Source organism: Hemicordylus capensis, chromosome 1 (assembly GCF_027244095.1).
Source record: "Hemicordylus capensis ecotype Gifberg chromosome 1, rHemCap1.1.pri, whole genome shotgun sequence".
Taxonomy (NCBI): Eukaryota; Metazoa; Chordata; class Lepidosauria; order Squamata; family Cordylidae; genus Hemicordylus; species Hemicordylus capensis.
The window spans coordinates 292,122,493-292,137,079 of NC_069657.1; the positions used below are offsets into that span (position 1 = coordinate 292,122,493).

General features: G+C 40.8%; 1 protein-coding gene across 9 annotated transcripts in view; it reads right to left on the reverse strand.

The window, feature by feature from the left end:
• Window positions 1-14,587, reverse strand: part of CSMD1 (CUB and Sushi multiple domains 1) — a 1,678,033-nt gene that overhangs the window by 347,838 nt on the left and 1,315,608 nt on the right. For all 9 annotated transcript variants that reach the window (XM_053286225.1, XM_053286224.1, XM_053286226.1 and 6 more), the window contains 2 exons: window positions 6,435-6,551; window positions 3,742-3,957 (listed from right to left, as the gene is read on the reverse strand). In XM_053286225.1, coding sequence (XP_053142200.1) covers window positions 3,742-3,957; window positions 6,435-6,551 — 333 coding nt within the window. The remainder of the gene's footprint in view (window positions 1-3,741; window positions 3,958-6,434; window positions 6,552-14,587) is intronic.

A 14,587-nucleotide genomic window follows, 5' to 3' on the forward strand; every position in this document is an offset into this window, starting at 1 on the left:
GCAATGTTCTAGCATTGCATGTAATATTTTAAAACACTGATTTTAAAAATGATTCCGATTTAGCTTGCAAAGTCTCTATGGCAACTTAAACAAATACATGTTTCATTTTCAGTTTAAAAATTTCTTATTAAGATCTCTCTCACACATTATCTTATGTTTATAATCTTTTTTGAGATATTAGAATAGATTGTAGAACTCTGACAATCATATATACCAAAGATTTTATAGGATCTAAAGGGATGTGCCCAAAAAGGATACTGTGTTTCATTTTGAGCTTGAAATGAAACATAAAATGCTGTTTTGTTGAAGCACCTGCCAAGTCGGCTGTTTCGATGAAACAAACTGGAAACATTTCAGGTGTTTTGAGTGCCATTTTGGAGGGCTCTTTTTCCCAGGGAGAGCTGGCCTACCAATTGGGGTCAGCGGGTAGAACAGGCCTCTGCCCCAACTTAGCACATTGGCCCACCTCAGAGGACTGGTCTACCATAGACCAGGAGGCCTGGTCTACCAGTCTCACACAGCAGGAAGACCAGTCCTCTGAGTTGGGACAACACACAAAGTCTGGAGCAGAGGCTTGGTCTACCTGCCTACCTCAACAGGTAGACCATCTCTCCCTGGAAAAACAGCTGTCCAAAGTGGTGCTTGAAACACTCAAAATGTTTCAATTCAAAATGGGATCATTTTGTTTTGAACATGAAACAGGTGTTTGATTTTAAGGGTATTTTGTTTCGAGCTTTTGACACTCAAAATGGTCTGTTTCGAGTTCAAAACATTTTGCACATCCCTAAAATGAACTGTCAAGACTAGGGTCATATACATTTGGTGCAAGTCATAAGTAAGATTGCAGTTCAGCTCTTTAAGGAAAAATAATTGCATTTTCACTCAAATGAGCACATGCAAATTCTGAGCAAGCCTAGTTGAAGCAAACCTGGGTGTTCCAAACTGAAGGAGTGGGTGAGGAAGGAATTTAAAGATCTATTAGGAGTGTCCAGCTGGCTCTCAGCAGGATCTTATGAGAATAAATGTTTAAATCAGTGGACTTCAGTATTTTTTCAAGCAGGGACCACTTTGGCAAAAAAACCCAACCACCCTTCAATATGAGAACTATTTCCCACTCTGCTGACCTCTGTATAGAACTTCACTTTTATCAGTGCTGGGAGGGTCCTTTAAGAGAGATGAAGCCCTCCTTTAAGAGCCCTATAAGGAGTGCACTGGAATGGGCTACGTTTCCCAGCACTCTGTGCATGCCTTCTAAGATGTTGCAAGTAGGGATGTGCAAAAAAATTTGGGCACAGAACGATCTGTGGAGGCTACCACCCATCCCCAATTTCAGAGTGATTGGGCAGAGGGCTGAATTTTGGTGAATTTCTGAGGTTTTTCTTCATAAGGTGCAGTGTGCTAGATTGATCCATTCATCATATTCTTAGTAAATGAGAGTGTGAAAAAGTGAAAGTGGGGTCATGAGAGTTCTTTAATTGAAAAAAATCTCATTTGCTATCATAGAATGAGAATTCACACCTCAGAAAATAAGGGAATAACATCCCTTCAGAAAAACTTCTGAGGGGACGGGTGAAATTGGGGATGGGTGGTAGCCTCCACCCATTAGGCACTATCTACCAGCCCACCCCACTCTTTTGGGGCAGATCCACTTTCTGCCCCCAATCTGCCCCAAAGACACCAAAACTTCAAAAATTCCCAAAAAATCAGCCCTCTGCCTAATCCCCCTGAAATTGGGGTGGTAGCCTCCACCCAATAGGCACTACCACCCCACCCCACTCTTTTGGGGCAGATCCACTTTCTGCCCCCAAACTGCCCCAAAGACACAAAAACTTCAAAAATTCCCAAAAAATCAGCCCTTTGTCCAATCCCCCTTAAATTGGGGTGGTAGCCTCCACCCATTAGGCACTACCACCCACCCCACTATTCTTCCCCAGGCCCCACTTTCTGCCCCAATCTGCACCAATCTGCACCAAAGACACAAAAAATTCAGAAATTTCCCAAAAATCAGCCCTTTGCCCAATACCCCTGAAATTGGGGTGGTAGCTTCCACCCATTGGGCACTACCACCCCACCCCAATATTTTGTCCCTGGGCCCCTTTCCCCCCGAATCAATTCGGATTCGGATTAAATCCGAATCCGAACCGAATCAAGGGTGATTCAGGTGGCCCATATTCGGGCACAAAACAGAACAGGGGTGATTCAGTTCGGGTCCTGAACCGAATCACCGAAAATCTGAATTGCACACCCCTACTCAGTAGTACTCCATCAGACAGAAGTGTCTCCCACTATAAGGCATTCTTCCTCATTGCTTATGCTTGATTGGGGGATGTCTAGTGAGCGGCAGCACTGTGACAGAAATGTGAAGAAATCGGAGTAACTGTCCGAAGGCCATTTTGAATTATTCCAGTGGCAGCACATGTGATCCATCCATGGAGGATGTCCTGAAACCTTCCTTGTGTGTCCCTTGATCGTGCATATGGACTGTTCATCCGAAGGGCCCCTAAACACGCACTCCAAATACTGGTTTTAAAGAAGAGTGTGAAGTACATAAATAGGGTCTAGATGAGCAGCCCACACAGACGATCGAAGGATGTGTCAGGAGGGACTCGGGATGTCTGTGAGCTCTTGGCAAGCCCCTTCCTTCTTCGTGTGTGCTGCTGCCAGTATCATATGAACTGGATCTTAGAAAATTCTCAGATGTTTCTTCTTGGGAGAAATCCTGAAATTTTCTTTGAATTTCTTTGGAGAAATTTGGGTTCCAGCCTTGCAACTATTACCATCAGTCCTTGCTGGCAGACTAAAATCAACAGGCATGTATCGCGTGTTCACTCCGGAGTGTTCATGTCCTCATAAGTGTTTACTCCTTATGTCCTATTTATTTATCCATAGTTTAATGGTCAAAGAGGCATCTGGTAGTTCTCTAATATTTAGCAGGGAGAGAACAACTGTCCCTATTTATCTCAGCACAGTGAATTTTTCAGATGCTTTTTTGCTGCTCCCTTTTAAAAAGAAAAATATATATTTAAGACTGTGGAGCCTCTCTGGGACATGAAACTCTCCGATTCTTTTTGCTATGTAAACCTCATATTGAACTTTTTTGTTGAAAAAACACATAAATATTCTAAATAGTAAAACCCTAACAGTACTGCTGAGAACACATCCTAAGGATTGTGAGACTGTGAAGCCCACTTTTTTTTTGCCAAAGTGGAAAACAACTCGGTTTATTCTAAATAAAGTAACATTAAGTTAAAAAAAACTTAAATAGTTGCCTGGTAGTACTGCTCATAGCATAATAATAAAACTGTGTAGCTCAATTATTTACAGCAATCCCAATAACTAGCCCCATTAAAATATCACCTACATATGCCATAATGAGGAAATTATTTGGAAAGATAAACTAGGAACAAAAAGATAAATAGAGTTGTGTGCCTGCACCTAAATACCTTTTCTCTCAATTTCTACTCTATATTAGAGCTTAATAATTTCATAAATAATTCATATTGCAGTATTGTTTAATATGATTGTTCTAGCAATAGCAATAGCAATAGCACTTACATTTATATACCGCTCTATAGCTGGAAGCTCTCTAAGCGGTTTACAATGATTTAGCATATTGCCCCCAACATTCTGGGTACTCATTTTACCGACCTCGGAAGGATGGAAGGCTGAGTCAACCTTGTTCTAGTCAACAATATACATATAAATCATTTCAAAACCATCCTTCTGGCCCTATGTCTTTACCTGAAAATGTTATATTGAAGCCTTCATAAGAAATGGAAAAATCAGAAATGAACCGAAGTTGTGCAGTAAAGTTTCCAAACAGTCCAGCTTTAATGGTAGGAGGCAAGACAGACCCAGTTAATCTGGCCACAGGTTCTGTGAAGCTTCCATCTTCAGTGATCAGCAAATAGTCATGGGAACTCTCCAGGTGAAAGGTGTGAAAGGCTAGCTGTACACCTTGAAGGATGGAAAAAGAACAACATTTTCTGTTTGAGTAGGGGACAAACAACCAGATATGTAGACCCTCCTGTAACTGACTCATTGACTATCCTGGTCAGCTAAAGGGCAAGATTCCACTACCAGCTTTCATTAACCAAGTCAGATGAAAGACATTTTAGTGTGTTCAGCTTTATGTTTTTCTGCTGCTCTGTTTTGCTGCTTTTATTAAAAATTTATATTGATCATTGCCTTAACATTTCATGTACAATGCTTTTGGAAGCCTTGGCCTTAAAAAAGGCAATAGAAGGTAGTTGAAAGAATAAAAACAAATAAGATATTTCCTAGCCTAGAAATATGAGTCTTGACAATGTTACAAAAATTGATGCAATCAATGTAAACCATGACTGGGTCTTACAAACCCAGTTTCATTATCCATAGGTAGAAAAATATGCAAAATTCACCTATCCACGGGTTTGAGTGGCCAGAAACAACCTGGAAATGATTTTCAATGTCATTTCCAGCTGCCGTTTTCAAGCAGAGAGCCATTTTGTGGCTCTTTACACACACACACACACACACACGCACGCACGCACACACACACACCTCTCTAGTATCTGGTTTATAAAATATATAAGTCTATGTAATACAAGACAAAATCTACAATGGGAATCAAGGAGGATGGTGCCACACCTAAAGTACCAACCTTAGTGCAAACGCCCACACCATTCAGGCTAAATTGTTGCAGGAGGATAATATGGATGGACATGTGTACCTTCAATGCTAGCTAGAATTCATTTGATATTCTAAATTAAGTTCCTAGGATCTCTGTGGCATACAGTGTTGCCATAGCTTGCCTTCATAAGAAATCTTCGTGTTTGTTTTCTTTAAGTCCTTGCTTTTGATCCCAATCCACCCCCCCAAAAAACCCCTGAATTTTTATTAGTCAAAGAAACAAAAGATAAAGACTTTTCTCCCTCAAAAGAAGTATTGAGTGTGGATTCTATGATAGCAAATGAGATTTTCAATGAGACATCATGAATCCACTCTAATATGCTATCATAGAATCCACACTCAATACTTCAATACTCAATACTTCAATACTTCAATACTTCAATACTCAATACCTCAGAAACAACAGAACCCTGTACCCCATGGGTTAGAAACCCATGTGGGTGGTTGGCACTGTATGTGCACTACAGCACCACTCGCTCTGGGCCACCCCAGCACCCCCCAAGTGCACTTATGGGGCTGCTGAAAGCTCCATATACCTTATGAGGAAAAACCTTAAAGACGCGTAAAATTCAACAATTAACCAAAAATCAGCCCTTTGCCCAATTCCTTTCAAATAATTCAGGTAGCTTCCTTGCCCCTACCTGGCACTACCACCAACCCCACACTGCTCTAGGCCACCCCTTTGCCCCCGACGTGAAGCTATACATTTGCTGACACCTCCATGCTTCTTTATGGAGAAAAACCTTAAAGACGCGTAAACTTCAAAAATCACTTAAAAATCATCCCTTTGCCCAATTCCTTTCAAATAATTCTGATAGCTTCCTTGCCACACTAGGAACTACCACCCACCACACTCCACTCTACTACACCCCTTTACCCCCGACGTGAAGCTATACATTTGCTGCAATCCTAATTATTCTCTATGAGGAATTCAAAAATACTTTAACAATTCACCAATAATCAGAGAAGTGTCCAATTGCCTTGGGATTTTTTGGGTGGTAGGCACCCCTATCTCTCTACCACCCACCCTGCTTTTGTGTCCCTAGGTGCTCCACAATAGGGGATATGGACTGGTTCGGGTCCCATTATATTCTATGAGAAAAATAATTAAAAATATTTCAAATATTCATAAAAATCATAGGGGTTTCTGATTGCTTCAGGGTTTGCATGGTTGTTGGCACCCATAGGTGCTCCACAATAAGGAATAATGGCCTGGTTCGAGTCCCATTATATCCTATGAGAAAAAATAAAAACAATTTTCAAAAATTCATAGAAAATCGTATGAGTGTCCGATTGCTTTGGGGTTTGGGTGACAGCTACCCCTGGGTGCCAGCTACCATCCTACCAATTTTTGGGTGTCCTAACTGGTCCAAACCAGTCCAAACGGGTTCGAATCAAACCACCCCCGGTTCGGTTCGAATTCGAACCTGCCGCCCGAACCTGATGGCTGGTTTGGTTCGAATTCGAACCTCCGAACCACCCTGGTTTGGATTCGAACCAGTTTGGATTCGAACTGGTTCGCACATCCCTAGAAGGAAACTAAAGCACTAAAACTCTGGCAACCACCATTTTCTCACTCCCCCGCTCCCTCTCCCTCTCCTGCTTTTTTCACAATGTTTCAGAGAGCTAACTTAATTTTCTATTTATGTTGGCTCTAGATGGGTTCCTTTGGTTTCACCGAGTTGTGTTCTTTTTCAAAAAACTTGGAACTTATGCTGTCTTTAGGAGGCATTTTGAAGTTACATATTGCATGATGCCCTTACCCTTGCCATGAGAAACCTCAATTGTCCACGTGCAGTTTAAAGAATTTGGATAAAAATCAGGAAAACCTGGTGAAAGAACAGTTCCACTTCTCCCATGAATATAGCCACCACATAGAGCTGAAACAAACAAAAGAAAAGATTAGTGCTACTGATATTCTGCTGATCCACTCATAAATTGGGGACATTATTAATCCGTGTGTGTGTGTGTGTGTTTGTTTTTTTCCCCCTAAGAAGTGCTAGCTTATGCTGAATTCTTGCCAAATGCAACATTTTCTGAAATAAACATACATTACACCATGTTGATGTTTTACAAATAATAGGTCCCCACTGAAATGTAAAAGTTGTAAACATCATCAGAGCAAATGAACTGATTAGCAGCAGCAATAATAAGATTGAAATACATGTACATGTGCTTTAAGGTCTACTCAGAATTGTCAGTGAGTGTCTTGTCTCCTTGGCAACCTGAGAGACAGTAAAGAATCTGACAAGTGTCTGTATCAACAGATATAATAAGAGAAAGTAGAATACATGGGTTTTACATTTTAGAAAGGGCAGGCTTTGCAGAAACTGAAGAGGCAGATTATCATATGCAGAAGCTTTCTAGCAACGCTTGCTTTGGTGGGTTAGAAAGCACAAGATTAACTGGGATGTAGAAACTGTGTAACAAATACCAAAAGATATGAGCTGTAAAATTAACACATATGCAGCACAGCAAGAGTATAGGGCTCTATCAATTAGGAATTACACACCAATTCCAAGGATGTGAAATTGCTGTGCAAACAACATTATAGATTCTCCATAATGCCTTTGATCTAGGTGTAACAATATATATGGGGGGGGGGATAATACATGCATTGCATCAACTCATTTTTAAAAAAACGTACACCAGATGACTGATTGTTCAACAGATTTGCCTCTGAAATTCTTTCCCATCCTTGTTTTCAAGAGGAACAGAGATAAACGTTTTCTATCAACTGATATAATTCTTTCAGAAATGAAAGATTAGAACCTGTGAAGATTAGAGTGGTATAATATGCAAAAATATGTTTCATGCAATCCAACATTTGTCACACCAGAATGCTCACATTTGCATGACACATGAGTTGCAATCTATACGTGATAGTGGTTACAGGATTGCATATTTGCAGTGCAGTGGTAGTTAAGTGCAGTATGTTCTTAATTTCCATTTAATGTATGTTTTAATCCACTAAATATTTTACAATCAACAATTTCAATATGAGCATCCTAAGTTCATACTGCTTTTCCCTAAGACTGAACTGACTATAATATACAGTAGAAATAATCAAGTTACAAAAATATATGGTAAAATTGCTGGTTTAGAATGCTGGAAAAATTCATGGTGATACCTGGCACTTGTTGCCTTGAATTCTGACATTGTGACAGAAATGTGTGACCTCTTTAATACTGATTCCCTTCAGATACATAGGAAAATAGGAAACTGTCATATACTGAGTCAGACCATAGGTCCATCTAGCTCAGTATTGCCTACACAGACTGGCAGCAGCTTCTCCAAGGTTACAGGCAGGAATCTCTCTCAGCCCAATCTTGGAGATGCCAGAGAGGGAACTTGGAAAACCCTCTGCTCTTCCCAGAGTGGCTCCATCACCTAAGGGGAATATCTTACAATGCTCACACTTCAAGTGTCCCTTTCATATGCAAACAGGGCAGACCCTGCTAATCTAAGGGGACAAGTCATGCTTGCTACCACAAGACCAGCTCTCCTGTGTACAGTATATTTATTCATTTATTTATACATAGCTATAAACATACATGCTAGCAGAACATTCATGAAATAAATTTCATTCATGAAATAAATAACCACTCAGCCCAACATTCAAGTTGTGATCACCTCTGAGCAATGGAAGTTGGATGCTCTATTGTAATGAACCCCCACATCTTACTCATCCCATGGTGCTAGCAGTGAGTAAAGACTTCCACGGCAAAGGGGCAGAAGACTCCACCATAACCAAGAGAGAGAAGGTAGACATTGACTACCTCCCTATATGTGTTTATAGCATACAGGTGTTTATATATCAGTGCCAGAAGCTTCCGAGCCAAGATGGATGAGCTGGAGTGCTTGGTTGCTAATGAAAACATAGATAAAGTGAGCATATCGGAAACCTGGTAGAACGGTGAGAACCAGTGAGACATTGTTATACCTGGATACAAACTCTACAGAAAGAAAAGTGAGCGGAGAATTGGGGGTGCAGTAGCATTGTATATTAAAGAAGGGATAGAATCCAACAAGCTAGAAAAACCAGGAGGACAGGAGTCCTCCACAGAATCAACATAGGTGTAAATAAGAGGACTGAAAGGAAATGTGTTACAGGAGATGTGGTATCGCCCTCCAGAAGAAAACACTGAGAGTGACCGGGAGTTAAAGCAGCAAATAAGAGAGGCATCAAAGAGAGAGAGAGCTGTAATAGTGGGTGACTTCAATTATCCTCACTTAGACTGGGCAAATCACTTATGGGTACTGACAAGGAGGCCAAATTTCTAGACAGGCTAAATGACTGTGCCTTAGAACAGTTGATTGCATAACCAACCAGAGAGAAGATGACCTTGGACTTAATAGTGAGTGGTGCCCAGGACAGAACCAGTTCAGAACTGTGACCATGGTGTGATCCAAATAATTCAGCTTACTAGGGAAGTGTAAATTGATATGGGTACAAAAGAATTTGTACCCAAATCTAGCTGGTTCGGGCAATTTGTAGACAGAACAAATCACCCCTGTGCGCAATCGCCCAGATTTGGGTCCAAACCAAATCAACCAGATTTGGACCTGAAAAAAATTGGAGATTTGGTCCTCCATTTTTGTGGTTATCTCTCTTGCTCTCCATTTTGTTTTCCTGCAAAACATATTGAAAACCCCACCTTCCAAGCTTCAGATTGGTGACTTTACAAAGTGAATTATTGGCCGGCGAATCCCCCTTGATTCCAGATTGGCTTGTTGCCATTCAAATCTTGTGTTGCCAGGGTTAACTGTGCCAGCATTGGCCAGGGGGAAGGGACAAGAGTGGAGGAGGCAGATGGAGGGGTTTTCAAATGGTTGGTGGACTGGTGCCACCATGGCCCAGCAGCAGCACCTATCCATCAGAGGCTCTGGTGTGTTGAGACAGGCAGGCAAGAGCGGGGGTTTTCTGCTGAGAAGTACTTGCATGCTGATATGAACTGATATCATTGATTGAATTTGTAATATGGCTTTGCACTTGTTTCTTTAATGTCCGTGTGCGACTTAGCTTTGCTCTTTTTTCCCCATGGAAGGACTGCGACTGAAGCAGCACATACATAGATACACCTCCCCCCAACCCTCCCTAGCTCCCCAACCCCTCAACCATGGCGAAGGATGAGCTTGCTGCTGTGTCAGCCTGTCACACAGAGAGGCCATGGCAAAACATGTCACGCATTCTGAGGCCATGGCAAAACATAACTCAAACCCAAACCCTAACTCTTTTGCACAGCATGATGTGTGTTATTTTTGTATCCATCACAAATAATCACTAGCAGTATATGTATATAACTTAATTCAAGTGCCTTGGTTCATTGTGCCTTTACCTGTATTTTGCGAACCTCATGGATGGGCACAGGTTCTCTGTGTGTGACATCTTTGCAATGAAGAGTGGGTCATATTGTGGCTTGTGTTCAAGAAGCAACATCATTTTATTCAAACTAGACTGTTTGCATTACAATAGGTTCTGTTCTTGCCACAGGCTCTGTTTTGTTGCAGAATGTTTTTTGTTAAACTGTGTGCTGTTGTCTCATCACTCTCTTACACTTGTGTGGGGAGGGAGGGAGTAACCTTGCTGTGCCACTGCCAGCCCTGTTTTTGCATCCAGGGATCTGACCTTGATCTGCTTAAGCCCGGGTGCCAAAGCAGCACTCAGAGGTCTCAGCTTCGCATACGTGTAGTGGTGTTGTTGTGTTCTTGTTGATGAAATGCTTGGGGAGGGAGGGCGTTTAATGTTGGTCCTAGTAGTCTGCACTATCACACTTGCTTGCTGGCTGCTGCTGTATTGGGGGGACTTATGAAATAGAAATTATCTTTCTCACAATTCTTTCAAAATGTTGTGTGTTTCATCATTGTATGCTAATTCATTACAGGAGGTTCAATTGATACCTGTGTTATAATATTCATATATTTGGTCAACTGTGAATGTTAAAAGATTTACTGGACTGTGCTTTTGGCTTAAAGTTTTTTTGGTATAACGTTTATGCAGAATTATTTCACATGGGGTGTGTGTGTGAACAAATAACTATACACGGTGCATATATATTTTTCTATGTATATGGTCTGTTTGTATTGGGGGGGTGGGCATGGACAGTACATTTTGTTGTTTCACACTATTGTGTAGATCAATTGCATTTCTGTTGGGGAGAGGGGGGACACAGTGGATGTGGTGTGTGATCTTTGTTGAAAAAGTAAAATAAAGTTGTGCCATCAAGTTGGTGTTGACTCCTGGCAACAACAGAGCTCTTTGGTTTTCTTTGGTAGAATACAGGAGGGGTTTACCATTACCATCTCCCGCGCAGTAGGAGAGAATACCTTTCATCATCTTCCTATATTGCTACTGCCCAATATAGGTGCTTCCCATAATTTGGGAAACATACCAGCAGGGATTCGAACCAGCAACCTCTTGCTCCTTAGGCTAATATTTGTTGTTGATAGGCATGAAAGGGGTTATTAAGGATAATAAGGAGATTGCAGAGAAGCTGAATGTGTTCTTTGCATCTGTCTTTACAACAGAGGATACTGAACATATCCCCGCTCCAGAAATGAGCTTCTCAGGCTTGGAGGCTGAACAACTGTGCCAATTTGTGGCCATGAGAGAGAATGTTCTAAACTGTCTTGAAAAACTAGAAATTAACAAATCATCAAGAAGTTTTTCATCTGGGGTCAGATTTACCCCGAAATCCCTGTGTGTTATCAGGAAGCAGTTCACACACAATTCGGGTTTTTAACTGCACATTAAAGTATAAACCGATATATATCCATTATATAATTATATCAAAATAATATCCATTATTTGTGTAATTTTTTTGAGGCAACTTCGAGTTCTCAGTAAAGCCTCCAAGCAAACGGGAGGTGAACCCTGCTGTGTGTATAAGTCCCAGGGCCAGATGGCATGCACCCAAGTGTTCTGAAGGAACTCAAATGCAAAACTAGCAAAAATATGTAACTTGTCCCTACAATTAGGCACTGTACCAGAGGACTGGAAAGTAGCTCATGTAAGTCCCATTTTCAAGAAGGGAACTGGGAAAATATGGCTGCTTAGCTTAACTTCTGTGCAGGGTAAATTGATGGGAAGCATACTTTGGGACAAAATTGTTAAACATAGAAGAACATGGCAAAACACAACAGTGTCAACAGGCATGTGGATAAAGTTGATCTAGTTGATATAGTGTACTATAGTATACTTAGACTTTCAAAATGCTTTTGACAAAGTTCCCTAGCAAAGGCTCTTGAGTAAACTTAGCAGTAATGGAATAAGGGGATAGGTTCATATGTGGACTGGTAACTGGTTGAAGGACAGGAAATAGAGGGTAGGAATAAATGGACAATGGAGTGAAGTAACAAGTGGTTGGTTCCTCCAGGGATCTGCACTGGGACCAGTGCGCTTTAACTTGTTCTTAAATGATCTAGAAGTTGTGGTAAGGAGTGAAGCGGCCAAATTTGCAGATTACACCAAACTATTTAGGGTAGTGAAATCCAAAATAGATTGTGAGGAGCTCCAAAAGGATCTCTCCAAACTGGGGAGTGTTGCTCAGTCTCCCAGCTGGGGGAGTGGGTGACGAAACAGCAAAAACGGTTCAGTGTAAGCAAGTGTAAAGTGATGCATATTGGGGCAAAAAAAAACCCCAACTTCACATATGCAGTGATGGGGTATGAACTCTCAGTGACTGACCAGGAGAGAGATTGTGGGGTTGTGGTGGACAGCTCATTGAAAGTGTCAACTCAGTACACAGCAGCTGTGAAAAAGGCCCTTTCATCAGGAAGGGGATTGAAAATAAAAATGCTAATATTATAATGCCCTTATACAAATCTATGGTACAGCCACATCTGGAGTACCTCATGCAGTTCTGGTCACTGTATCTTAAGACAGGACATTGTAGAACTGGACAGGGACGTAGCAAGGTTAGAGTGGGCCCAGAGACAAGATTTTAAAATGCCCCCCCTCCACTGAAGCTCAACTCATGAAGTAAAAAAAAACCTTAAATGAGTCTGAATAGTAACAAAAAGCATAGTAAAATTTCATTCATATATATATATATATATATATATATATATATGAAATATAAACTTGTTTTATATATATAAAAAACCTATGTGCCACAACAGAACATCATCTTAAATTATTTTTTAAAGGTTTTGTAAATTGTGGACGATGCAAGTCATTTAATGGTACTAGGTCTTAACACTCACATCAATTTCGGAGGATGACTACAACTGAAGGAAGCCCGGGCGGGTAAGCAGCTGGGGGCGTCAGTCATGTGACTTGCCTCTGAGGGCCCCCCAAAGCAGTCGGCCCCCAGACAATTGTCTACCCTTGCCCTATTACAGTTACACCACTGGAACTGGAATAGGTGCAGAAGAGGAAAACCAAGATGATCAACGGCCTGAAGCATCTTCCTTATGAGGCTAGGCTACAGCATCTGGGGCTTTTTAGTTTGGAAAAGAGGCAACTATATACTATATTTCAGAGATAGATAGATAGATAGATAGATAGATAGATAGATAGATAGATAGAACATAAAATCAATCAATCAATTTTTGATCCCTCTCTCACAACACTAGAACCAAGGGTCATCCCATGAAACTGAAGGCCAGGAAATTCAGGACCAACAAAAACGAAGGACTTTTTCACACAGCCCATAATTAATCTATGGAATTCTCTGCCATGGGATGTGGTGAGGGCCACTAGCCAGGAAGTATTTAAAAGGGGCTTAGATGAATTCATGGAGGACAGGTCTATCAATGGCTTATAGTCAGAGGCAAGATGCTTCTAAATACCAGTTTCAGGGGAGTAACAGGAGGAAAGAGGTCATGTCTTCAGTTTTTACCTGTGGGCTTCTCAGAGGTATCTTGTGGGTCCCTGTGTGAAACAGGATTCTGGACTAGATAGGCCTTGGGCCTAATCCAGCAGGGCTGTTCTTATATAGGATGACTGAGGCCACACTAGCTGTTTTAAGTATAGGAATTTTTAAAAGGTAGAGTATGTCAAGGTAAAGAAACTGAACACACTAAATTATATATTCTTCTATCTCATAATAAACAGTGATTTTCAGGAGAGTTACAAAAAGCATTATAGTAAAGCACTACAATCTTACAGGTAATAAATAAAGTGGAAGAAAAATGCAGTGTATCAATAAAACAATTTCAAGAGCTCAGCACTCTGAAAAGTATTAGCTAAAAAACAAAGCAAAAGCTTTATTATCCCTTTGACTGAAATCTATATACAGAGATATTCAATCTTTCTATATTTAGAAATTCTAAAAAGGATAATTAATCCCACTGTACTGATCATAAAATTCTTCACATTCCTTCAGGTGGAAGAATTTTACAATATTCAGACCATAAATATGAGCTTATTTTGTCTGTAGTATGGTCTTATGCCTTAGATTCTAAAATCTACCTTCATAATAGTTTATTTTTAAAAATAAGGTTTGGATGTCCAAGAAGTCGTCCATGGATGCCCAACAACTAGCAAAGGCATTTTCTATATTCCATGTTTCGAAGACCAGTAATGGAAGATAAACTGTTCAAACTACAGCTTGTCCATCATTAAACATCTTCCTCTGCAATATAAATGTAGCATTTCTGTTCTTAACTGGATAAAACTCCATGCTTAAGGTTAGCAGCTTTCTGGTGCCTGTACCTCCTTGCCTGTGTATATAGGCCTTTGATGTAGTTTTGTCTATTTGGATCTGGACTGCTTTGTGATGGATGGATGGATGGATGGAAAACTCTGCAAGCATTTCTAGATAATTTATATACTGTCTGGCATCTGACCCTGGCTTCTGGCTTCTGACTCCAGGAGAGTTGGTCTTGTGGTAGCAAGCATGTATTGTCCCTATGCTAAGCATGGCCCACCCTAGTTTGCATTTGAATGGGAGACTACGTGTGAGCATTGTAA